At 44.9% G+C, this 24,657-nt stretch overlaps 1 protein-coding gene across 5 annotated transcripts in view; it reads left to right on the forward strand.

Moving 5' to 3' along the window:
* The window catches only part of Fam168b (family with sequence similarity 168 member B), a 32,955-nt gene that overhangs the window by 3,038 nt on the left and 5,260 nt on the right, over positions 1–24,657 (forward strand). For 2 of the 5 annotated variants that reach the window (XM_028865342.2, XM_028865343.2), the window contains exons 2-6: positions 2,977–3,057; positions 14,477–14,557; positions 18,939–18,974; positions 22,824–22,966; positions 23,043–23,241. In XM_028865342.2, coding sequence (XP_028721175.1) covers positions 2,988–3,057; positions 14,477–14,557; positions 18,939–18,974; positions 22,824–22,966; positions 23,043–23,241 — 529 coding nt within the window. In that variant the 5' untranslated portion in view covers positions 2,977–2,987. The remainder of the gene's footprint in view (positions 1–2,976; positions 3,058–14,476; positions 14,558–18,938; positions 18,975–22,823; positions 22,967–23,042; positions 23,242–24,657) is intronic. The other 3 variants (XM_028865344.2, XM_028865345.2, XM_028865346.2) reach the window with 3 other exon arrangements.

The raw sequence follows: 24,657 nt of genomic DNA on the forward strand, positions 1-24,657 counted from the left end.
CTTGGCGTTCCTGTAGACTGGACATTAGGTATTGGCTCTGTTTGACTCTTGGAGCAGTGCACCTTGGGTGTAGAGAGTAGCACAGACTCTTGTTGTGTGAGGGTACATACAGTGTAAGTAGTTTGATGTCATAGGTTTACATTTCATGTCTGCTAATCAGACGTGCTTTGATAATTCCGAGTTGGACTTTAAATGCCTTGCGTTAAATTTTGTTATTGGGAGTCTCCTGTACTGTCTGTATTAGCCAGCTATTTGTGAGCTCCCTCTGTGCTGAGCACTGTGAGATGCAGGGAGACTGAGCCACGCCAGGTAGTTCCCACTGCTTTGGGGCTCACAATCTTTGAGGGGAATCTCACCACTGAATAAATAATTTAAGGAAGGCTTTTGCATTTGGCCACAGACTGTTGCTGCTTTCCTTTCAGCACTCTTAAGACATTTTGCCAAATTGAAAGAGGAGCTGCAATGTTTTCTTTTATCAGTCTTGTACTAGTTTATCTGTTTCCCTTGGTGCTGGGGTAGAGCATGCTAGGCAGGCAGGTGCACTGCCTCTCGGTTGTATCCCCAGTTACAGCCTGCAGTTTTTAATTCCGCAGGACTTGTTAATCACATTAGGAAGCATGTGCCCTTCGTCTCTGGAGTGACCTGACTTCCCTGAAGTGCCTCTTGTCCCTTCTCGGCTCTGACAGTGCTGCCATGGTTCCCATTGCTGCTCCTCCTTTTGGAAGAGCGCCGCTACATTTTACTCTCTGCATTCAATCCTCCAAGTGCCCTTTTCTTTTTCGTCCCTTAACATGGTTTGTTCCAAACCATCATTGATCTCAGTTTTTCTTACTCCTTAAAATAGCTCTAATCTACATGGTAAGTGGAATAATAAAAAAAAAAAAAACCCAGCTACCGTAATTGAATAGCAAAGATCTTTCTGTTTGTTTCTGCAGAAAATATTGGATGGTGCTTTTTCTAGACTGTGGACTTAGAAGGGAACGGTGATTAGCCCTTGTTTTCTCAGTAGCCTTTACATGGCACTGTGCTGGTCTTGAACTTAATTAAGAGAGTAAAATGCAGTCACTCCTTCCAGTAGAAAATGAGTAGAAAGGAATTTACTTCTTGAGAGGTGACAGTTGAAACAGAAGCCCCACGCCGTTTAGAGGAAGGAGGATTGGTGTTTTCTTAAAGTTGACAAAACACACAGCTGACTTTGCTGCTCTTGTGCCTTTGGCCCTTGTTTTCTTCATCCATAGGCCTGTACTGTCCAGTGCCTGGGAACTCACGATGGGAAGCAGGCTGGCTTTGAAACTGGAATCCTTGTCTGGCCCTCCCATATGTAATTGTAGGCTGCTAGGCCCAGACTTTATTTATGTTTTATTTTTACTTTGTGTGCGTGTGCGTGTGCGTGTGCGTGTGCGTGTGCGTGTGCGTGTGTGTGTGTGTGTGTGTGTGTATGTTTTGGGACAGCTTTTTGGAGCCTGTCCTGGAACTCAATCTGTAGATCAGGCTAGCCTCGAACTCAGATCCACTTGCCTCTGCCTCCCAAGTACTGGGATTAAAGGCGTGAATCACCACTGTTTGGCCTATTATTTTTTGAAAAGAGCAATTTTGGGGGCTGGAGAGAGGTCTTAGTGGTTACTAGCACTTCTTGTCTGGAAAAGAACCAAGTTTGTTTCCCAGCACCTTCAGCAGGTGCCTCACAACCCCCTGTAACTTCAGCTTCAGGGAATCCAACACCCTCTCTGACCTTCATGAACACCTGCATGCACATGTGTGCTTGTTCACAGCAAACTAAACAGTAGTAGTACCCCACCCCCTTATACACCTCCTATTTTAAACTAAAGATCACCTTAATTTTTTTTAAAGATTTATTTATTTTGTATACGGAAGAGGGTGCCAGATCTCATTACAGATGGTTGTAGGCCACCATGTGGGTGCTGGGAATTGAACTCAAGACTTCTGGAAGAGTAGTCGGTGCTCTTAACCTCTGAGCCATCTCTCCAGCCCCTTATCTAGTCAGTGACTTACCAGATGAAGAATAGTACAAACTCACACTTGATCTCATTGGGCACTTTTTGGAGATACTAATGAAAATGTTACTTCTTTTGGAGATGGAGTAGAATCATAACTGTGCAAATTCTTGAACTTTGCAGGAGAAAAGATTAGTAAATGTCAAAACATTGAGCAGGTTAACAGTGTCTGGACAATAATCTTTTCGGAAAAATAGGTTTAAAAGAAGATATTTAGTCATGATGGAGAAGTGGAAAAGGACTACCAACCCCTCCCCCCCATGCCGAGGTGATCACTGGTCATGTTTTATGCGTTTCCTTCAAGAGTGACTATTGTGCCATCTGTGAGTGCAGACTACGGCACCACAGTGCATGGTGCAGTCTTGTGCCCTGCTTTTTTCACATAATACTCTTAGAAATCCGTTTGTTTATTGAGACAGGCTCTCACACAAGCCTCACACAGTGTTGCCCTACTGCCTCAGACTCACGAGTGCTGGGATTACAGATACGAGCTGTCCTGCTAGGCTCACGACAGCCTTTTTTCCTAGTGGGCAATTGAAGCCAGGGCCTTGCTTGCACATTCTAGACCAGGACTGTCACTAAGAAGGACTCAGACCCTTTAAATGTCTCTAAAACAGTTGCATAATTCATGTTCTGGATCTGTTTTTATCTAACTGTGTTACAAGGGCATTGAGGTTAATTGTAGAATTTGTGCATCTTAAGTAGGGCTATAGTCCATATCTTTTTTCTTAGTTCTGATGGATTGAAGAGAGTTATGAAGAAAAGACTGCTGGATCCTGACTGAGCACCTGTGGTTATTGAGACATCCAGTGTTTATTTTCTGCTCTCTGTTGGTTGGAGCTGCAGAAAATACATTGTTTTATAGTGGACTAGAATAACATTTGCTGCCTGCTCTTTGGGACTAATGGAGAAAATTCTGGAAGCAAGAACTTGGCTAAATCACCTTTTTTTCTCCCTTTAGTTCTTGAAATCATGAATCCTGTTTATAGTCCTGGGTCTTCTGGGGTTCCCTATGCAAATGCCAAAGGAATTGGATATCCAGGTAAGCAAGTTGAATTTTGTTTTCATTATTAAACTTTGATAGTCCATGTAGCATAAAAATTTACAGTAAGCGTGCCAGTTAATTTTATGTCAGCTAGTGCAAGTTAGAGTCATTTGGGAAGAGGGAACCTCAGATGCAGAAATGCCCCCACCGGATTGCCTTTGGGGCTTTTTCTTGACCAGTGGTTACTGTGGGCAATGCCAGCCCTGGTCCCAGCTGTATAAGAAAGCAAGCTAAGCAAGCCATGGGAAGCAAACCAGTAAGCAGTGCTCTGCCATGGCTTTTGCTTCAGTTTCTGCCCTGACTTCCCTTCATGCTGGACTGTAAGCTCTAAGATGAAATAAGTTCTTTCATCCTCCAAGTTGCTCTTGGACATGGTGCGTTATCACAGCAATAGGAACCTTAAGACAGTGGACAAACCTAACTTGAGTTGGGGAAGGAAGGAAGGAAGGAAGGAAGGAAGGAAGGAAGGAAGGAAGATAGATAGATACATGAAAGAAAAGTCAAGAGGTATCTGTCCTTGCCCAGAACTGGGAGCTCCTGTGGGTGGGGTCAAGACTGACTTTCTCTACCTCTCAGTCCATCTTGCTTTTCTCACTTTCTCAGTATTCATGAGGTTGAGCCCCTTTGAGTAGGAGCCTCATGGTCTCTGCCATATAGGAAAGCCCAGTGTGGTTTCACGGTCCCTGTTCACACCCTTCTTGGGGTTTGTCCTGGTTGAGCATGTCTTCCATCTCTACACAGGGAGGAGATCCTATGGAGTAACTAAGGAATGTCCCGTGTCCTCACTTTGAGTGAGTGAAGCTAGTCAGAGCTGAGCTGAGACCATCAAGCGAAACATTGGGGAACTGGGACTTTGGTCAAAAATTGCAGATGGTTGTCCTGATTGGTGACTAAACAGGAAGTAGCTATTTGTAATGTTAGAGTTTCATTGTGGGTCCTTCTCCTTTGAGTACTGATGATGGAACCCAGAGCCTTGTACATGCTACCTCCCTGTTATTGCTGACTGTATCTTTACCCCTTTGTATTTTTGAGACAGGGTTTTGCTAAGTTATGTAGTCTGGCCTTGAATTTGCTGTATAACCGAGGCAGTGCTTGACTTTGCGATCTCTACCTCAGCCTCTGAAGTAGTTGGTGTTGGAGGCTTGTCACCATGCCCAGCTTTCATCTGGGGTTTGAAATACTTTGGGGAAAAAACCATGTTGGGACAAAATTCTAAAAAAAGGGAATAGAACTGAACTTGGAAGAGGGGAGAGAAGTATTTGGCCATATTTGAAAGTGAGGCAAACCCAGCTCTCTGGACCAGGGCATTGTAGATATCGTGTCGGCCCTGGAGGATCTTGTGTGCAGGGAGTTAGAGTCACGGGGGCTCTCTTCAGCAGTCTGTTTCTTGAGAGTGGTCCTCCCATCAAGGGCTGGGTAGAAAGTCTGTTTGCTAGTTCCACAAGGAGGCCTGTATGTCCTAAGGCTCTGAGAAGAGCAGTCTTTCCTAAGCGATTGTAGACATGCAGGGGCATCGAGACTCTAGTTTGTATTACTTATACTTCCTAGTGGGCACATCCACGACCATGTCAAACATACTCACCCTGCTGCATTATCCCTGGAGTACCTGGCAGCAACAAATGCAGAATTACTTTGAAGCATTTGTCTTCAGTGTAGGTTGTTTGGCTTTCCTGCAGAAAGTACTACCTGCTCATATGCAAAATTATTACAAAATATGGATGCTGTTAGGAAAAGCCACCAGTCCGAATAACCACTGCATTGGAACCAGCAGGTAGAAGCCACAGACACAAGAAGTTTAGAATATTTGCATAACAAAGAGCCAGATTTCTAAGTGGAGAACAAGATGAAGAGGGATTAAGGGGAGAGAAACAATTGAAAGTAAAAGAAATGGGGGAGAAATGGGGTGGTTAGTCCAGTGAGATCTAGAGGGATTTGAACATAGAACACTTCTGAAAGTGAACCAAAGTACAATATAAGTGAAAGGCTAGAGGAAATAGACTGACCAGTTATGAACTCTGAGGGGCTGGAGAGATGGTGCAGTGGTTAGAGTGTGGACCTGTCATAGGGTCCCATATCAGGCAGCTCACAATTGCCTTTACTCCAGCTGCAGGAGATCTGATGCCCTCGTCTGGCCCCTTCAGGTACCTACATGTACCTGTACATACTCTAATGCACACACAAACACACACTTTTTTTTTTTAAGGGTAAGGTAAGAGAGGGAATAGATTGGTTAAGAGCTTTGAGAATAACACATCAGAAGGACTCAGAGAAATTAGAAGGGGAAGGGGGGCAGTTTTCCAGAATTGATGAAAAGCAGTTTGGTGATAAGAAAGACCTACTGTTTTTTAAATATTAACACTAGTTTAAATGGAATAGCTGAAGAGGATCCTGGAGGAATCGAACCAGGGCAATAACCAAACACCCGTGACGTTAGTTAACCTGATAGACCTGAATTCTCTGCACGGGTTGGCACGCCCTGTATGGAGATCCAAGTGTAAATATTTGAGGCTCTGCACAAAGCAGCTCTGACAAAGCCTTGGTGTATCTGCTAGCCTTTGGCTGTCACTTACTGACCAGTCCTGGGTCAGAAGAATTTTAGAGTAAACCATTTTAGGTGGGTTTTTTTTTTTCCTTTTTGCTGTAAAAATCACTTTTGAGATAAAGCTTCTATAACTCTGAAGCAACCTTAAGTGCCATTTATATGGTGTTTTAGCCTTTACTCACCTTGTATGTTTCTTTGGTTTGGGTCAAGTCTCCTTGATGGATACTGGGTCCTAGTAGCCAGGGCATTGGGTGTGGGGATTATGTGCTCATAGGATCTTGGGCCAGCTTAACTTCAGCACAAAGGCTGATGGGACAGGGAGGGAATTCTTCCCCCAAATGCTGTCGGGTGTAATGATTATTGGTATTGTCTGCTATTGTTGGTTCATCATTTGTTTGTTTGGTTTTAATTTTACTCTATGTGTTCAAGTGTTTGCCTGCATGTATATATACCATGTGCATGGCTGCTGCCTGTAGTAGTCAGAAGTAGAATATGATGTCAGGTTCCCAGAGTGAGGGATGGCTGTAGCCATCATATGGGTGCTGGGAATTGATCTTGGGTCCTCTGCAAGAGCAGCAAATGTTCTTAACCACACTGAGCCATCTCCAGACTGTTTCCTCATTTATAACACCTGGCTTTCTTCGTTTTCATGTATTCCTTGTCACCTTTTTAAAGGAATTTACTGTACTTATTTATTGTGTGTTTTACATATGTGTGCCATGGTGTACCTGGGGAGTCAGAGAACAAGTTACAGGAACCAGTTCTCTCCTTCTATCATGTGATCCCAGCGATCGAACACAGGTTGTTAGGCCTGGCAACAAGCAGACTGTCCTGCTGGCCTTGCCTTGGTTTGTTTGTTTGTTTGTATCTGTCTGTCTGTCTGTGTCTGTGTCTGTGACTCAAGTGTTCTTGCTGTCTTTTGGAGTAATGAAACTTATTAATCCGATCTTCTATTAGCTTGTGAACTTCCTTTATTTGTGGGGGAAGGGGGAACAGTGTTTGATCATACAACTCAGGCTGGCCTGACACACAGCCCTCTTTTGGACAGTGATTACAGGTGTTGGCCATTATGTCCAGTTAAAAAAATGTCATCACACTTTTGTACTTTGCTAAAAAATTGTGTGTATTTTTTATATGCTATTGTCCACCTTAAGGCACACTGGTTTTTGTTGTTTGTTTGTTTGTTTGTTTGCTTTGAGATGGTTTCTCTGTGTAGCTCTGGCTGTCCTAGAACTTACTTTGTAGACAAGGGTGGCCTCAAACTCAGAGAACAGCCTGCCTTTGCTTCCTGAGTGCTAGGACTAAAGACATGCACCAACGTATTTCTGAAATATGTCATTTGAAATTGAAAAAAAAAAAAACTTTCTTACAGCTTATCTCTGAATTTGTGTGTAGTATTTGTGAGTGGTGTGGTGTGGATAAATGGATGGTATGGGTGTGTGTGTAGTGGGGGGGATGTGGTGTTGGGTGTGTTGATGTAATTTTGTTTGTTTCCTATAATGTCTGTTAATTATCACAAACTTGGTATATTGAAACAATAGAAATTTATGCCTTCGTGTTCCCAGAATCCAGAAGTCTGAGACTAAAGTCCTAGCAGAGCTATTTTTCCTCCGGGAACTCTGAGGAGAGTCCACTTCAGCTTGTCCCCTTCTGGCTATCACCCCATTTTGCCTCTGCTCACATGCTTTCTTCCTCTTCTGTGTGTTAGTAAGAACGTTTATCATTGAATTTATGGCAGTCATATGTATAGTCTTTTTCCATATAAGGTCACAGTCATAAGATTCCAGGGATCTGATGTATCTTTTGGGAGGAATCTCCCCCCCCTCCCTTTTTTTTAACCTCCAACATTGAATGCAGATTTTTACATTGGCAGTTACTTTCCCTCAGACTGTAAAGATAGAACTGCATTGCCCCTGGTTTCTATGACAGTAGTTTTTGCTTTGACTGTGTCTCTGTAGCTGCCCCCCCCCCCAGCCGTGTGCTCTGTTGTCTTTAAAATACTGTTGTGTTTTGTTTTTTTACCATGCTGTGGTTGGATGTAGTGTTTTTGTTTTGCTTGGTATTTAAAGAGCTGCTTGGGTTTGGATTTTTTTCCAATGGTAGCCGTAGCTTTCTGTCCCCTTCTCCTCTTCTGTGATTCCATCCATAGTGTCTGAAAGCACTGTGTTTGTGTTTCCCTCTTAGCTCAATCTGGAGAGCTCTCTACCTGTCTGTTTCCATTTAACTGATCTTGCTAACAGTTCCTGACTCTGCTCCTGAGTCTGTGTGTTGAGTCAGAGCATCTTGCTCTCCTGCTGCTTAGTTGGCTTGTGGATGGCTGCGGTCTCGGATTGCCTGTGTTTTCTTGTCAGTGTCTTTCTTGTTTTCTGTCTTATGGTCCTGTCTCTTGCTTGGGGTTTTCATTAGTTGTTACACACATTGTATTAGAAATCAGGTTGTCCAGTTGCTGTCTTCCTTTCCCAGCTAATTGTGATTGTTCTTCTGTACTCAGAAGTTGAATGTGTATGTATTTCAGCTTGGGCAAGGTTCGGGCTTCCTTTGGCCCTCATCCTGAAGTGTGGCGCTTCCATCTAGCTGGTGTGCTCTGAGAAGCCCATGCCTCTTCAGGAAGCTGTCATACATTTTAGTAGGTTTTAGTTTTCTTAGGCCTTTGGGTGAGATAGCTTTGGAGTATGGCATGACTTAAAGAGGACTTTAAGGGTCTGATTTTTATCACAGCAGTGTTAAAAGACCACCAGAATTCATACTTATTTCTCCTGCCCATGAGAATTGACAATTTGTGCATTGTAATTTACCTTTATACAGAATGTAGTATACAATGGGAAGGAATAAGGAACACGTGTAGTATTTAGGATCATGATGTTCATGAAGGTCAAGGAAGAAAGCAATTGGGTAGAAAGAACCTCAGACTGGGTTGCTCAGTCATGGAAGTCTCGGCCATCATCAGGTACCCGGGGCAGAAATTGGCGGTTGGAGGAGGCTGCCTTCCCCCATTCAGATTGCAGATGTTTCTGGAGAAGAGATGCTGTTGCATTTGTCAAATAATGAATGTATCTTAGGAACCATTCCCATACCAGTTCACAGAGGCTGGCCTGTACTTTCTGTTGTTTTTCATATAAATATAATAACCTGTCTTGTGGGATTTTCTTATTCAACCCACTTCCTTCTGATCAGTGTTGGTTATTTGAAGGCTTATTTGAAGCTATTCCCCAAATGTTGCAAATTAATTAGCCTTGTACTTTCGTTAATAACTGTATTGGTGGCAGTGACCAGCAAGGCAGATTCCAAGAGAGTAAACACTTGCACAGCAGGACACTGACCAGCTAGCTGACTTATGTAGGGATTTTCACTGTTTTTACTCTTGGAGTGTTTTCCTCTCACAGCCTTGCTAATAGCAACATGCTATCCAGAGTCAAGTTTTAAGAAATGCTATCAGTAACCAGGAGGCGGTGGCTCATGCCTTTAGAACCAGCACCCAGGAGAAAGAGTCAGACAGATCTCTGTGAGTTTGAGGCCAGCCTGATCTACAGAGTGAGATCCAGGACAGGCACCAAACCTGTTTTTCGAAACCCTGTGTCGAAAAAAACAAGAAATAAATAAATAAATGTTATCAGTGTAGTTGGGGTTCATGTAAGTTGAATTGTTTTCCTCATTGGGGTTTTGCTCTACTCTCTCTATGTGTGTAGGACCCTGTGGGTTTGACTGCCAGCACTGTCTTTTGACACAGTCATGCTCTTCTTTAAGGGGTTATCATAAAGTGACCAGTCTCATAGAAATAGTGTTTAGGATCACATACTTCCTACCTGTCCAGCCTCTCTGTGCCAAGGAGGTAGAGCCGGTGTTGAAGGTAACAGGCCTTGGTGACAGCTGGAGGCGCTTTTCAGGAAGAGCGTTAGGAGCACAAGGAGACAAAAGTGCCGAGCCTTGCTGCTTGGAAGCCTGCAGCCTCGCTGTTGGAAAGAGTAAGAGTCTGATCTACTGTCATTCTGCAGCCAGCTGAGGCAGTGCCCAGGGGAGGGCCTTTCAAAGCGGCCACCCAAAGTACACAAGTTTTTGTACTGCCTGGGAGATGGGCTGTTTTCAGTTGAGGTCACAGTGATGAGTAGAGTGAGTTCCATATGGCTGAAGGGAGGGAGCAGGGCAGGTAAAGAAGGAGCACTGCTCCTCAGGAGATGGAGAGGGGTCACAGCAGACCAGGGGTGACTCCATGCATTAGACTAAGTGCCTGTTGGTGTGTTCTCTGTTTAATTTCAGAGCATGTTAACTCACCATTAGAAAGTTGGGGTGGACTCTAGTAAGAAGCTCTGGAGCAGAGGGTTTCCTGAAGATTTATGAAGGAGACATGAGGATTTTTAAGATTTATTTGTTTGTTATGTATACAGTGTTCTGCATGCATGTATGCCTGCAAGTCAGAAGAGGGTGCCAGATCTCATTACAGATGGTTGTGAGATACCATGTAGTTGCTGGGAATTGAACTTAGGGCCTCTGGAAGAACAACCAGTGCTCTTAATCTCTGAGCCATCTCACCAGCCCGAACAATTACATTCCACGCCCCATGCCCACCCCAAAACAGGGTTTTTTTTTTCTGTGTAACAACCCTAGCTGTTCTAGAACTAGCTCTGTAGACCAGGCTGGCCTCAAACTCACTAGAGAGCTGTCTGCCTCTGCCTCCTGAGTGCTGGAATTAAAGATGTGGACCACCACTGCTCAGCTTTGTGGCAGTAATTGAAGAGAACTATGGAATATGATCTAGTTGGTAGCACTTCCTGGCTTTTCAAAAATAAATCATTAAAAAGTGATTCCTCTCACCGGATCTCTGGTGCCTAAGCATTGTCCCGTGTGATGGTTAAATGGCGCTGGTTGGTGGCGCTGGTTACCAGTGGAAAAGTCACAGGCCACGGCAGAACCCAATGTTAGTTTTTAGAGCTTTATTGGGAGGGAAAGGGAAAGAGTGGAGAACCAGGCCTGGTGGGGGAGAGAAGGGGGGGGGGTCCTGCGTCCAGCTTTTTTAAGGTGGGGATAGCCTGACCATGCGGTGAGTACTAGTTGCCAATGCCCACTGATGACGTAAGATGCTGCACATGTACAGAATCTTAACATTCTAGACTTTTTGCTTATAATAAAAAAAGTGAATGAATAGGAATAGGGGCATTGTTTCTCCTGGAAAAACTGCTTCCAGCTGACTTGGGGGGTGGTGAAGAAGGGAGCCTTCTGAGGCAGACAGGTGTTCTGGGATGATGGGCTGTCCTGCCGTCCATCCCTCGGCGATCCTAACAATGTGGGTGAATGAATCCTGCTTGATCCAGCTTACTTTGGGCCTCTAGTGGCTCTCTCAGGGTTGATCCACAGGATATTTGTGAAAATCACAGCTCTTGATGTCCAAAATGAGTAAAGTTGATAAAACATTGGTCTACTGCACATTGTCTTACTGACTGGAGAAGGCAAGTGTGAAAGAAAGAATGTAGAGGAATCCCTGACCAGTTCTGCTGCAGTAGAGGAAAGTGACTGAAGGCTGAGCCCTGGCAGGGATTGCTGTGCCCTGCTGGAGTGGTGGCCCCTCCAGCACAGACCCTCAGGGTAGCTTTTGGGAGGTTGGATTGTGAAGCGAGAATATCAAGAAGTGACCTTCATGTGAGGATGGTCTGGCCTAACAGCTTGTCACCCTGTGGATCCCTGGGCTTGGGATGGCTAAGCTGGCTGGCTGAGCAGGTGCACCCTCCTCCTGACCACCCTGTCTGCTCTTCCCCAAGCTGTGCTCACAGGTAACTTCCCTGATAGAGGAGCACCAGTTTTCAGCTAAGGCAGGGGTTCTCAGCTTGTGAGTCATGACCCCTTTGTGGGTGGGTGTGTGGTGTGTGTGTGTCAAATGATTCTTTCACAGGCGTCACCTAAGACCATCGGAAAACAGATATTTACATTACAGTTCAGTAGCAAACAGTAGTAAAATTACAATTATGAAGTAGCATCAAAAATATTTGTATGGTTGGGGGTCACCACAACATGAGGAACTGTATTATAAGGTGGCAGCATTAGGAAGGCTGAGAACCACTGAGCTAAGGCTTTATGAATGGCTGGGTTGCCCTAGTAGAACTGCCACATAAGAGGGGCCCCAAAGGAAGAAGGTGCTTGCCTGTGAACACGACAACCTGATTTTGATCCCTGAGGCACACGTGATGGAAAGAGAGAAGGGACTTGTGCAAGTTCATGGCCCACTGGAGCTCATACACATACACACACACAAAATAGTAAAATGTGATAAAATTTTAAACCAACAGCAGCAACGATGAAAATATCTGAAAAAAAAAATCACTTCTAAAAGTATCTGAAGAAAAGGAGCTTTAGTCAACCCTTCACAGAACCCTTCCCTCCCCGGGTTTCGGCTCTGTGATAGAGTGCTTGCCCAGCAGTTGAGGCCTTGAGTTTTGTTCCACACACGCTGTACTCACAAAGATTGTCTCTTTGGAAGGTAGATCAGATCCTATGTTCTCTGCCCCTAGTTTTCACCGAGCCCTGAGTGTATTCACTCTGGGAGATTCCCTAGGGGGTTATGACACCACCTGCCTTCAGTCCCAGCACTTGGGAGTTCCAGGCAAGAGTCACAGCTTCAGGGTCATTCTCAGTGACATGGTGGGTTTCAGGACAGCCTGGACTGTATGAGACCATGACCATATCTCACAAAACAAAAAATAGAAAAAAATCCCCAACAACATCAGCAAAGCTCTCCATCTTGAGCACCCTTGGAGATACCTTTTGGCTACCTCAGCACAATCTTGGTAGGAAAGAGAAGAAGCACAGCTCCTCATAAGGTAGTTAGTAGTCAAGGCTTGGGTATGTTGGGTCCTTTGCCCTGAGGGTGTGAAGACTTCTTGCTGTCCTACTGTGCCCTGAGGGTGTGAAGGCTTCTTGCTGTCCTACTCTCCTGCTATTAGCTTAGGCAGGAGGGGGCGCAAGGGATCCTGGACTCTGAGGAGGGCGAGGTGGGTGTCTGAGGCTCCCTCCCCTGGTGGACACCACAAGGGCAGGATTCTGTTGAATATCTTACTTGATGTATCTGTGTGATTGTGTTTGTGGCTTTGGGTTAGTCTGACCAAAGACTGTTTATATTATTAAAAGGAACCTTGGGGCTGGAGACAAGGGTCAGAAGTTTAAGAGCACTTGCTGCTGCTCTTGGCGAGACCCTGAGTCCTGTTCTTAGCACTCAAGTAGTGGTTTATAACTTTTGTAATGTCTGCTGGCACGAGAGATCTGACAGCCCTCCTCACTGCTAAGGGCACCTGGACTCACAGACTGCACATACAGACAAACAGGCACATGTGGAGAAATACATATAAATTTAAAAAATAAAAAGTCATCTTCGGGAGGGTATGGTGGTAGGTGCCTGTGAGTACCAATGCTCCATAGGCAGTGGCAGGAGGATCCTGTCTCTAAGAAAGAAAACAGGCCGGGCAGTGGTGGCGCTCGCCTTTAATCCCAGCACTCGGGAGGCAGAGACAGGTGGATTTCTGTGAGTTCAAGGCCAGCCTGGTCTCCAAAGCATGTTCCAGGAAAGGTTCAAAGCTACACAGAGAAAAACCCTGTCTCGAAAAACCAAAAAAAAAAAGAAGAAGAAGAAGAGGAGGAGGAGGAGAAGAAAGGAAGGAAGGAAGCAAGCAAGCAGATGATCTTGCTTTTATATGGATTCTGGTTGTGTTTTCAAAACCATTCTGAGTATCTTTGAGGTTAGTTAGAGCCCCTTTAGTAAGAATTGAGTATAATATTGATGATCTGGGCTCCAAACTGGTCACCTTGAACTGAGGGAGCTGGGGGTTAGAACTTGAGAAATGTAAAGACGCCTGAAGCCTAAAATGAATTTGGGAGTTTGAAACAGTGCCTAAGAACAAGAACAAACATCACTAACTTTTAAATACCATACTGTGACTCTGTCTTAGCAGTCACTGAGAATGTGTGGCCTTAAAACACTTATCTCCATATCAGCAAAAAGTAGGCTCTAGGGTGTGTCCAAGCTCACTTTGAACCCTGGTTCTCTTCTACTTTGTGCAGTGAAGCCAGGCAAGAGTAATGAGGTAGTTCATGATGCTGAGACTTGGGCTGACTTACAAATGATGTGATTCTGGGGTGTTGGGATTTGGAGACTCCATCTTGGATTCTTTCTCCCTTCTCCCCTTCTTCCTCTCCCTTCTTTTCCTTATGCTTAAAATTATGACTTAGCTATTCTTTTCCTTTCATCTAGACAGGGTCATGGTGCATGTAGCCCTCATTGGCCTGGAGCTCAGCCATCTACTTGCCTTTGCCTCCCCAGTGCTAGGATTAAAGATGTGTACCACCACACCTGGCTTTACTTGCTGTTTTTTGTTTGTTTGTTTTGGTTTTGGTTTTTCGAGACAAGGTTTCTCTGTGTAGCTTTCGTTCTGTAGACCAGGCTGGCCTTGAACTCACAGAAATCTGCCTGCCTCTACCTCCCAAGTGCTGGGATTAAAGGTGTGTGCCACCACCGCCCGGCTACTTACCGTTCTGAGATAGTTGTTTTGGCCCTGGGATTGAACGTAGGGCCTTGCACATGCTAAGGGTGCACTCCACACTAAGTTGCACATCTGCCCCTCTATTCAGCTATTCTGGACAGTGGACTGCTGACTCAGTTTCTGCCTAGTCTTTTTTTTTTTTTCTTAGTTGTAGAATGTGAGCATTCAATTATAGATCTCACAGACTGGGTTACGTTTGTGACTTACCAAAATTCTGAAGAAAGAAGATAACTAGAGACAATTTTGTTTGAGCACAGTGTGTGGAGTTCTAGAAACAGATAAGGAGGCCTGGTGTTCAGGTGGCTGCACTTTTTCATTGATAATGAACGCTATTGTGATGTGTGTTTCCCTGCAGCTGGTTTTCCTGTGGGCTACGCAGCAGCTCCTGCTTATTCTCCTAACATGTACCCTGGAGCAAATCCTACCTTCCAAACAGGTATGTACTGCATGGCTGATATCTTGTGTGTAGCTGGGGGAGGAGGTATGGAACTAGGATTTGTGGTTGGGTGGCTTACTACGTTCATAAATGAACCTGTCAGTGAGTTTAATCAAAGCTTAGCCCCCAGTACACATAAGCTTGGCTTTACTGAGTTTCTCAGATTCTCCCACCACGGTCTCTGGACTATATGGGTAATTCCTTGTGCTAGATATCTGTTCTTAGGATAGGGCTTAGTGCTAGGAACTGAAGACTGTTTTGTCATTGAGGTCTGTCCACAGAGCTATGGTTATATTTTAAAAAGCAAACTTTGTTTTCTGTATATAGTATATGAGAACATTTTCAGATTTGAGGAATTGCTGGTTAAAATTGAGAAGAGTTTGTTTGACTCTGAGTTGCATAAAGATTATTTAGTGAGATTTTTCTCCTGCACCTTCTGGTGCGAGCTGTCCGCTTCTCTTGGGCTTCACTTACTCAGGATAATGTGATTCCTTTGAGGGTGTTGGCTCATGGGAGATCTCTGGCGAGGCTGCTGGGACAGTTCTTTGCTCCATACAGCTCTAGACTCACAATTGCTTTGGGTAGAAGAGAAACCAACAGTGCCCTTCCTGTGAATTCCTTACTTGTGACTCAAAAAGTCTGCCGGCTTACCCATCTCTTCTGGGCCCAGCCTCACTGCCTTTCTTAGATCAGACCCAGAGGGAAACTGGGATTTGGTCTTTCTGCTTCAGTGTTTTTTGTCTTAGGTTCATGTCTCTGCTCACTTAAGCCATGTGAGTGTACATGGCAATGTACCCAGCAGAAGCTTAATGGTTGCCCATCTCTGGGAGACAAGAGTCTCTACTTGAACCTCCTAGCTCTTTCCCCTGGTGGCCTCTTTCTCCAGAAAGCTCCTCCCTCTTGTGATTTTTGTCTGGCTCCTTTTCACACACTTGGTCTCCGAGCCTGTCATTGAGACTGCTGTGAAACATCTTCTGCAGTTGTTCTTAGTGTTACTCAGCAAGGGTACCAACAGCTCTGCACCCTCTCCTGGTAAGGCCTTTACATTCTGTAGCTTCCTTTCAAACAGTGCTCTTGTGTGTATCACCCAACAAACTGCACGTATATAGAGTGTGCATTCCATCCTTTCTGCTGTGAAGTGTATCCCTGTCACAGTTGGTGTGAACAGATCTGTTTGGACACATTTTGTTCTGCCCATTTCAACTTTACTAGGCTCCAAAGAATCACAGATGTGTTTTCTTTGCTATAGATGAGTTGTGTTTTCTGAATTTTTATGTAAGTGGAATCACATAGAATGTACTTTATTTTGGGACTGGCATCTTTTACTGGGCATAAGTACTTGGACTTTCCTGTTGTACCTGTAATTACTTCCTCCCTACCATTGTTAGGTTGTACCCATTATATGGGAAACATCACTTGCTTCTCTGTTGGCTAGCTAATGGCATGTGTGCTGTTTGAGTTTGGGGTTTATATTTAAAATTCATTGTGCAAGTGAAATTTTCTGGATGTTTTTAGCATAAATCTGTGTGTACATGCTTTCATGTATTTTGTTGAGTAAATACAAAGGGATGGATTAGCTGATTCTTAGTGTAGGTAAGAAACTGCCAAAAAGTCTTGCAGAGTGTCTGCTCTGAGTTCCCCTCAGTTGTGCATTGACTAGTTCTAGTCCTCTGGGGTGATCAGTCCTTCCCCTCCTGCTATACTAGTGGGTATCTAATGATTTACAGTTGTGGTTTTGTTTTGAACGGCCACCACAGTAGCACTGATTATCTTTTCATGTGTTAATTTACCATTTGACTGTCTTTGGTAAAGAGTTGTGCTTCTGGGCCTGGTCTATCAGATACTCTGGAGGCTGATGCAGAAGGTCAAGGCTACAGACAGTGAGTTCAAGGCTAGCCTGAACAACTTAGAGAGACTCAGTTTCTTATAAATAGCGAATGAGGGACTAAAATGGAGAGATGGTTCAGTGGTGGAGAGCAGTTGTTACCATTGCAAATCTTAGAGCCTAGCACCCATGTGAGGCAGCTCACGGCTATCTGTAACTGTAGCTCCAGGGGATCTGATGCTGACCTGCATACATGGGTGCAGACACATAACACATAGTTAAAAACACATAAATACTTAATTTAAAAAATAGAATGAGGGCTTTGGATAAAATCAGTGATGGAGCAGTTGCCAGCTTGTGCAAGGGTGTGTTCAATCCTTCCTCACACCCTCCAAAAGGAGGGAGATATGTGTATCTTTAACATTGTATCGGTTACTAAGTTTGTTTTTAAGGCAGTGATTTTATTTTTACAGGTTTTGTTTGGAGATTTGTTTTTCTTTTTTCTGTGTGAGCATTTGTTTACATGTATATGTGTACCACCTGCATGTCAAGTACCTGCAAAGGCCAGAAGAGAGTGTTGGTTCCCCTGAAACTGGAGTTACAGGTGGTGTGAGCCACTGTGTACATGCTGAAAACTGAACCTGGGTCTTCTACAAGAGTAGCAAGTGCTCTTAACTTTTGTTTTGTTTTTTGTTTATTTTTTATTATGTGTATATGTCCCTGTGTGAGTTTCTTTGTTGTGTGTGCACATGCCCCAGAAGCCAGAGAGAACATCAGATCCGGGATCAGGAGTTACAGGCAGTTGTGAGCTCCCTAGTATGGGTTCTGGGAACCGAACCCAGATCTTGTGCAAGAGCAGTGTGGAGTTGTAATCACTGAGCCTGCTCTCCAGTGTGTGTGTGTGTGTGTGTGTGTGTGTTCCTGCTCTCCCTACTTGGGGTGTCTTGAACTCCTGGGCCTCAGCCTCCTGAGTAGCTGGAAGTGAGATATACTATTGACTTGCTTAGAGACCAACTTTGTTCTGTTGCTGGGTTTTTAAGAATAATTTATCATATTCATGATTACAGAGGTTTTTCTCCTAGTTTTTCCCCCTTCTGGATGTCTTTCACAGAGCAGAAGTTTTAAAAATTTGGTAAGGTTATCATTCTGTTCTTTTGTGGATTACATTTCTGATATCCTGAAAACCTGCCGAAAGCGATGATTTTCTTGCCTTTCCTTCCAGCAGTTTTGGCTGGTATGTTGAGGGCCTTGGTTCATTTGGAGCTCATTGTGTGTAGCACTAGGTTAGAGGTGTGTTTTTGTGGATTGGTGCCCACAGAGGCTGGAACTGGAGTTACAGGTGGTTGTGAGCTGCCCTGTGGATGCTGGGGTGAACCTGGGTCCTGAGCAAGAGCAGTGAGTGCTCTGCACCCCAGACCATCTCCCCACCCCTTTTTCCTAGTCTACTTGCAGGTTATAGGAGCCTTTCTGTCTTAAAGGTGTGTGTGCCCAGAGTCTTAGGATGTGTGTATTTCTAGAAAGCTTTTGACATTAAAGCAAGGGGCTGGGGGTCGTGTGGCCTAGTTGGTAGAGTGCTTCTCTAGTGTACACAAATCCCAGACTACATAAACTTAGAATGGTGGCTCATTGTGGAGCTAGAGGCAGGAGGATTGGAAATGAAGGCTAGTCGTCTTCTGTACAGTGGATTTAAGTTTTCCTGGGCTGTGTGACACTGTGTCTCAGGAAGGGAGGAGGAGGAGTGAGTGAGTCTGCTGCTGTCACTGTGTTTGAAGGCCTGTCTGTCCAGACCCCACTGGACTCTACTGCTGTCATTTTGTGGTGGCTCTTCCTGGGTGACAGTGGTACTGTTCCGTCCTTGTTGACTTGTTCCTTTGGGTGACAAGGCTCTAGTAGTTCTTTTACGTGCCTGCCCTTTCCTTATCATGTTCATGCCACGGATATGCGTTCTTCTTCCTCGTTCACTTTGTGCCTCTCGGGGCTGAATAAATAGGACTCTTGACCTCTGTCAGGACGTCTGTCAGGACCTTTTGGGGTCTCTGGCCCACAGGGTATCTCACTCCTGTGCTTTCTGGGAGCTGCTGTGGAAGCCCTTGCTCATGCCCTGGCCGGAGTCCTAATCTGGGCACTCTTGTGCAGAAGCCTGGGACTTTTGCCTTACTTTTCTTCAGTCCTTGCCCTCTTTCTTAGTTCCCACTGGCTTTTGTGGGGTATTTCCTTCAGTAGCTTCCCAAGAGATTAGGAGGGAGTCATGTTTTAGAGCCCCCCCCCAAACAAAATCCATTTTCCTGCACCTGTACCCCACCTCCCAATAGTACTCTGGATAGTGACTTAAGGTCTATCAGCCATTGCCCCTAGGATTGTGAAGGCCTCACACTGAGAAATGGCCAATATTTTTGTGTATTTGGAATGAAGATCGACTTAATGCTACATATTGAATCTGTTTATGAATTTGAATTTATATCTTTTGCCTCCTTTAAATCTGTAACAGCTTGCCTAACCTTAAAACAAACCTTTGTCCCTTTTTAAAAACTGATTTTTGTCTGTTCTTGTTTGCAGTGCTGGAGCTTGAACCCAGGGTCTTGCACATGCTAGGCAAGTGCTCCGTCTGAGCTGTGTTCTGACCCTTGTGTTTGTTTGTTTGTTGTTTGCCTTGGAGACTTCAACACTCATGTGTATGAGTGTTTGCCTGCATGTGTGTGTGTGCACCATGTGTGTGCCCAATGCCAGAGGAGGCCAGAAGAGGGTGTCAGATCCCCTGGAACTGGAGTTAGAGATGGTTATGGGCTGCCATGTGAGTGTGGGGAACTGAACCCAGGTCCTCTGTAAGAGTAGCCAGTGCTCTTAACCTGAGCATTCTCTCCAGCCTATGCTTGATGTAATGAATCGGGTCGGACTGTGTAGCCTAGGCCAGTCTTGAATTCTCCATCCTCTCGCCTCAGCTTCCTGAGTGCTAAGAGTGCTAAGAGTTAGGTGTAGTGTTATACCTCTTTAGAGTTTTCAAGCAATTTCAGGTGCATACCCTCGCTTGTGAGAGTACAGTCCCTGCTTCCCCAACCCCTCTGATTGCTACCAGCTCCGAGTTGGGATTTCATCTATACTGCCATTGCTTTTCCTGTGGTGTTTTGAAGCAGCTCGTACATCATGTTGATGATTTTTAGAAATATTTCTTAAAGCATGTGTAATACTATCATCATACCTAAAGTATTTATTATTAGTGCTCCAGTTTCCAAATGTGCCATGTATATCATGGGTGTTTATTTTTGGTTTTTTATTATGCCGTGCAGAAAGTGGGTCCTGTTTTTTAAGGCCATGTGAAACTGACTAGCACTACAAGTTCTAATGTGGTCCCAGATTAACACCTAGCATCTGTTCTCAAAGTGTGACACGCTTGAGCATTGAGTGTTGATATTTCCTTCATGTGATATTAGTGATTCCTCAGGATTTCACTCTCCCTTTTGTATTTTTGGTTTTAAGCAATGCACCCATACTGGCCTCAGATCCACAGTCTCCTGCCTCAGTTTTCAGAGTGCAGGGGTTACGAAATTGTAAGTTCTGGCAAGATGGCTCAGTTGAGGTTCGTGGAAATAATGGGGCAGAAGCTAGCTTGAAACAGTTGAGTGGGAGTCAGTTATTAGCAAGGCCAACTGTGAGGTGGTTGTTCTGTCAGTCGAGGTTGTTTGTGGTCAGTGAAGAACTGGTTTGACGGCGAGGGGCTTGATTTCCCTGCCCCAGCCCCCACAGTCCCTTTCTTTTGCATGAGCCTTGCTCCCCACTCAGAGTTGGTTTCCCTCTCCTGCATAGGCATTGCTGTGAGTGTTCTGCTCCCCTGTGCTTGTACTAAAAGTCATCCACAGCAGGACCTGGCTCCGTGTCTGACGGACAGATGGACAGATGCTGTCCTGATTCCGGGGCGTGGCCTAGTGGTGGGTGCTTCCTCTTCTCATGATGAGAACTTTCACTTGGGAATAACAGGTTAGGGCTGTCCTAGATCTTCCCCTTTCAGTGTCACTGAAACCTGAACTGGAAGAATCTTAAATTGCTTTTCCCTGACTTAAAAATGGTTTACAAATATGCTGTATAATTGGCATATAATAAAGCTGAGCATATTTAAAACTGCATATACCATCATGAAGCCAAAGCACTTACCTGTGGATAGATCCCACAGCCACTTGGAGAGCGAGCATGCCCCTCGTGACACTGCTAGGCCCTGTCTCTTACAGGTGCCTCTACCTCGTGTACCACCCTGCAGACCAGCCTTTACCACAGGGGCCTTGGGGGCCTAAGATCCAAGCTGTGGTGGTCTCCATGTGCTCTTCTCTACTTACTTGCTTTAAAAACCCTGATGGAAATCTGGATATTTGGCTCTCTTGGCAAAGCACCAGTATTGAAAGTTGGTGTATTTAAAACTGGTAGATATTATAGAAGTTGTTAATTCTCTCTGCTAATAATATAATTAAAACATTAAAATTTCAAATTAAAATTGTTTATGCTTGGTTCATTCTTTTAAAATTGAGACACAATTTATGTGCAAACATTCAAATATTTAGTGTGTATTTAGATGAATTTTTACAGTTGGATTTTGGTACTGTGGAGCCATCACCCAAAAACTTTTGGGACACTTTTCATTATTCTAGAAGGGCTTCCTTTTCCTCTCCCCTTCCTGATTTCTTCCAGATATTTAAAACTTTGGAATTTCAAAATATATATATGCCATGTCTGTTCCTTTCTAGGTAGACTGGCAGTTGTTACATAGGTAAATGATCATTTGTTATATGCTGTTTCATGTCTCGCTTTGAAAATCCAATGAGGTTTGAGATTCATTGTAAGTTTTTTTTTTTTGTTTTGTTTTTTTTTTTTTTTTTTTTTTTTTTTTTAGTGATTGCTAAGTAGTTTTATATGTCTGGATCACAGAGTCGCCTGTTGATGAAGATTTATGAGTAAGGCTGGAGAACATGCTTCCCAAGTTCTGTTGTGGACCCTAGGGGGTGTTGCTTGCATCTGAGACATGTGTCTGTAGCTTGAGAGCTTGTAATTCTGACACTCCCATGGACAGCTGAGTACTCTGTGCCACAAGTTTGCACCAACAAGACCGTGAAGGCCACCATGGCCTCTTCAGAAAGCTTGTGCAGAGGTAGAATTGATGAGAACTGGAAGCTGTCTTCAGAGTGCTGTTTTGGATGGTTGTACACTGCCACCACAGTGTGTGGTTGCATTCTTTTGAAAGGACCTTAATTGCAGGGTGAAAAAAATGTATGTGCCATTAATGCCAAGTTGAGCCGAGGGAGGCCACAGCACTTCTGTTCCAGCAAGACAGGACATTCTCACTTTCTTCCCCTGGCCACTGCCTTGAGGTTTTCAGTCACTGACCTCTTCCTAGGGTTTCCCGTCAGCTGTCTGGCTTTCACTAAATACAGTTATCGTGGAGCTTGCCCTGTGTATCAGCAGCAGTTGGTTTCCATGGATGCACCGGAGTCTGGTTATTGGCCAGTTGGCTGTGGTCTGAACTCTCCTGGCCCTAGGGCAGACCCATAGGTCTGATGTTCCCTCAGTAGCTGCTTAGTCTGCCCTTCTAGAGCCCTTCCTCAGCTTCTGAATACATCTTGGATCCAGGCTGCTTACTCACCTTGTTGCCACCTGAGCATACAGCTTCTGGAAGGATTGCCTGTAGGGCTATCATTTTCTCTTCCCCTTTTGGTCATGTAGCTTTATGTGTTGTATTTCTTTTCTTTTTAAAAAATTATTTGGCTGTGTGTGTCTTGTGTGGGGGTTTTTGCATGTAAGTCCAGTACCCTTGGAGGGCAGAAGAGGAGGTTGGATCTGTGGAGCTACAATTAAAGGTGGTTGTAAGTGACCCATTGTGGGTGCTGGGAACTGAACTTGGGTCCTCTAGAATAGCAATATGTGCTCTCGCTGCTGAACTGTTTCCTTGACATCTTCTCATGTCTTCTGTTTCATAATCTGCTTTTTTTTTTTTTATCTTTGGTGACTCACATCTTTATACTACAGTGCTTTGCTGAGCTTATCGTTTGGTTGGTTTCTTTTGCTGTAACAAGCAACATAGAGATAAGCTTGCTTGCAGTGAAGTTTTTGTGTGTACATGCTTATTTCCCTAAGATAGACTTTTGGACCTTATTTGCAGGGTGAAAAGGTATATGTGCCATTAATGCCCAGTTTAGCCAAGGGAGGCTATCACACTTCCTATGCCAGCAAGACAGGACAGGTTCTTCTGTGCATAGCTGGTCTACAGAACTCACCACTATACACACATACTTGCAACAAAGCTAAGACACCTAGGTCTCACGAGAGAGAGACAGGGCTACGGTGTCAACAGATCTTCACTGTGTTAATTAATGATTGGTAGTAGCCCTGGCTCCTCCCTGTGCAGTTGTCCTTGTCTGGCATTGGCCGGGTGGACTCAGGCTTTTCGCTTCTTTGTTCCAGGCTACACTCCTGGTACACCTTACAAAGTGTCCTGTTCCCCAACCAGCGGAGCTGTGCCACCATACTCCTCCTCCCCCAACCCCTACCAGACGGCCGTGTACCCGGTGAGAAGTGCCTACCCCCAGCAGAGTCCGTATGCCCAGGTATGCTTGGGCATGCCCTGCACCTCGGGGAGGGCTGGTTCCCTCACATCCCTACAGCCCTGGGACCCTCTGGCAGTTGTCTCTGTTTTCCCCACAGCAAGGCACCTACTATACACAGCCTCTGTATGCAGCACCCCCTCACGTCATTCACCACACCACGGTGGTGCAGCCCAATGGCATGCCAGCAACTGTCTACCCTGCTCCCATCCCTCCTCCTCGAGGCAGCGGGGTCACCATGGGCATGGTTGCTGGAACCACAATGGCCATGTCAGCAGGTGAGTCCTAGTTCTTAGTGGGTGTGGTCTGCGGCAGCCTGAGAGCTGGCTGAAATGGGGAGAGTCCTTGAAGTTCTGACCTTTGGCATTAGATTCTCACGGCTTCAGTTGTATGGAAGGACTGCCCCCTCCCCTCTTCCCTTTCTCCTTTCATGAGCGAGTCAAGTAGCCTCCTCCACTGTGGAGCATAACTGAACAGCACCCTTTTTAGGGAGCTGGGTGGTCACTTGGCAGTAGGAATGAGGAGTCTCAGGTAACCCTCATTTGGCTCCATCTCCAGTGAGCAGCAGGGTAGGTACTTTGTATTCCATATGGGCCAGCTGTCTCTGTTGGTCGTGTCGCAGTATGAGAATGTGTTTAAGAAAGCTGGCTTCGTGTTGATAGAGGGATAGCTGCTTGTCAACCCTGGGCCAGTTATGTATTGAATCAGGGGAGTGGGGTGGGGCATACCTCCATGGAACCTTGGGATTTGGTGGAAGGCCTAAAGATGACTTCACCTCTTGACCTTTCAGTATATGTAGCTGCCTTTAAGTTTTCCACACAAGGTCACTTGTTCTCCATGACTAGGATTTAAGGGGGAAAAAAAATCAAGCCATTACATAAAAAAGTGTTCTGGACTTCAGCATAAGAAAATCATGTCAGACATAGCACTGTGGCATTCTGTTTACTTCTGCTTAGAATCGCCATTTGATTTTTCTGAGTTTGTTGTTAAAGTGTAGAAGGCTAGCCCAGACTGCTGCCGCCTGCCTGGGGACAGCTCCTGGAGGAGGGGGTGTGAGCAGCAAGCATTTACCCCACCTTGAGTTGTGGAGGTGTGGTTTAACCTCAGAGTCATGCAGGCCATTGCGGAGTGTACATGTTCATGGAGTTAGAACTCCCTTGTGCATATGATCATGTTCTTTCTTTCCCCTCCTCCCTACCTCCTCCTCGTGCGTGTGTCTGTTCTTATCTCTCTCCCTCCCTCCAGTGTACAACTGTGTTACTTATACCCACGTTACTCGAAACAGGTCTCCAGAGTGTTCACCCCGAATCGAAAACTCCTGTACCCATTAAACAGATGTTCTCTCTTTCCTTCCCCGAGCTCTGGCATCCGCTCACTATTCTGTGTTCTGTCTCTGAGTTTGACAATCTTCAGAACCTCATACAAGTAGGAACACACACTGTCCTTTACCTCACTGGCTTTTTCACTTAGCACAGTGTTCTCAAAGTTCACTTCTGTTTCTTGTGTCAGGATTTCCTTCCTTTTGAAGAGGAGTAATACTTACTTTTTCTTTTTATAGCCATGTAATCTGCCAAAATTAGTGTGCATACTATGATCGCCAACTGCTGTGCTTATAATGCCGTTCAGCACTTGGGGATAATCTGTTCAGAGTTTTGACCCTTCTGGTTCAAGACCATTCCTCTTCCCCTGTGTCT

The sequence above is a fragment of the Peromyscus leucopus genome, chromosome 16_21 (assembly GCF_004664715.2).
Source record: "Peromyscus leucopus breed LL Stock chromosome 16_21, UCI_PerLeu_2.1, whole genome shotgun sequence".
In the NCBI taxonomy this organism is placed as follows: Eukaryota; Metazoa; Chordata; class Mammalia; order Rodentia; family Cricetidae; genus Peromyscus; species Peromyscus leucopus.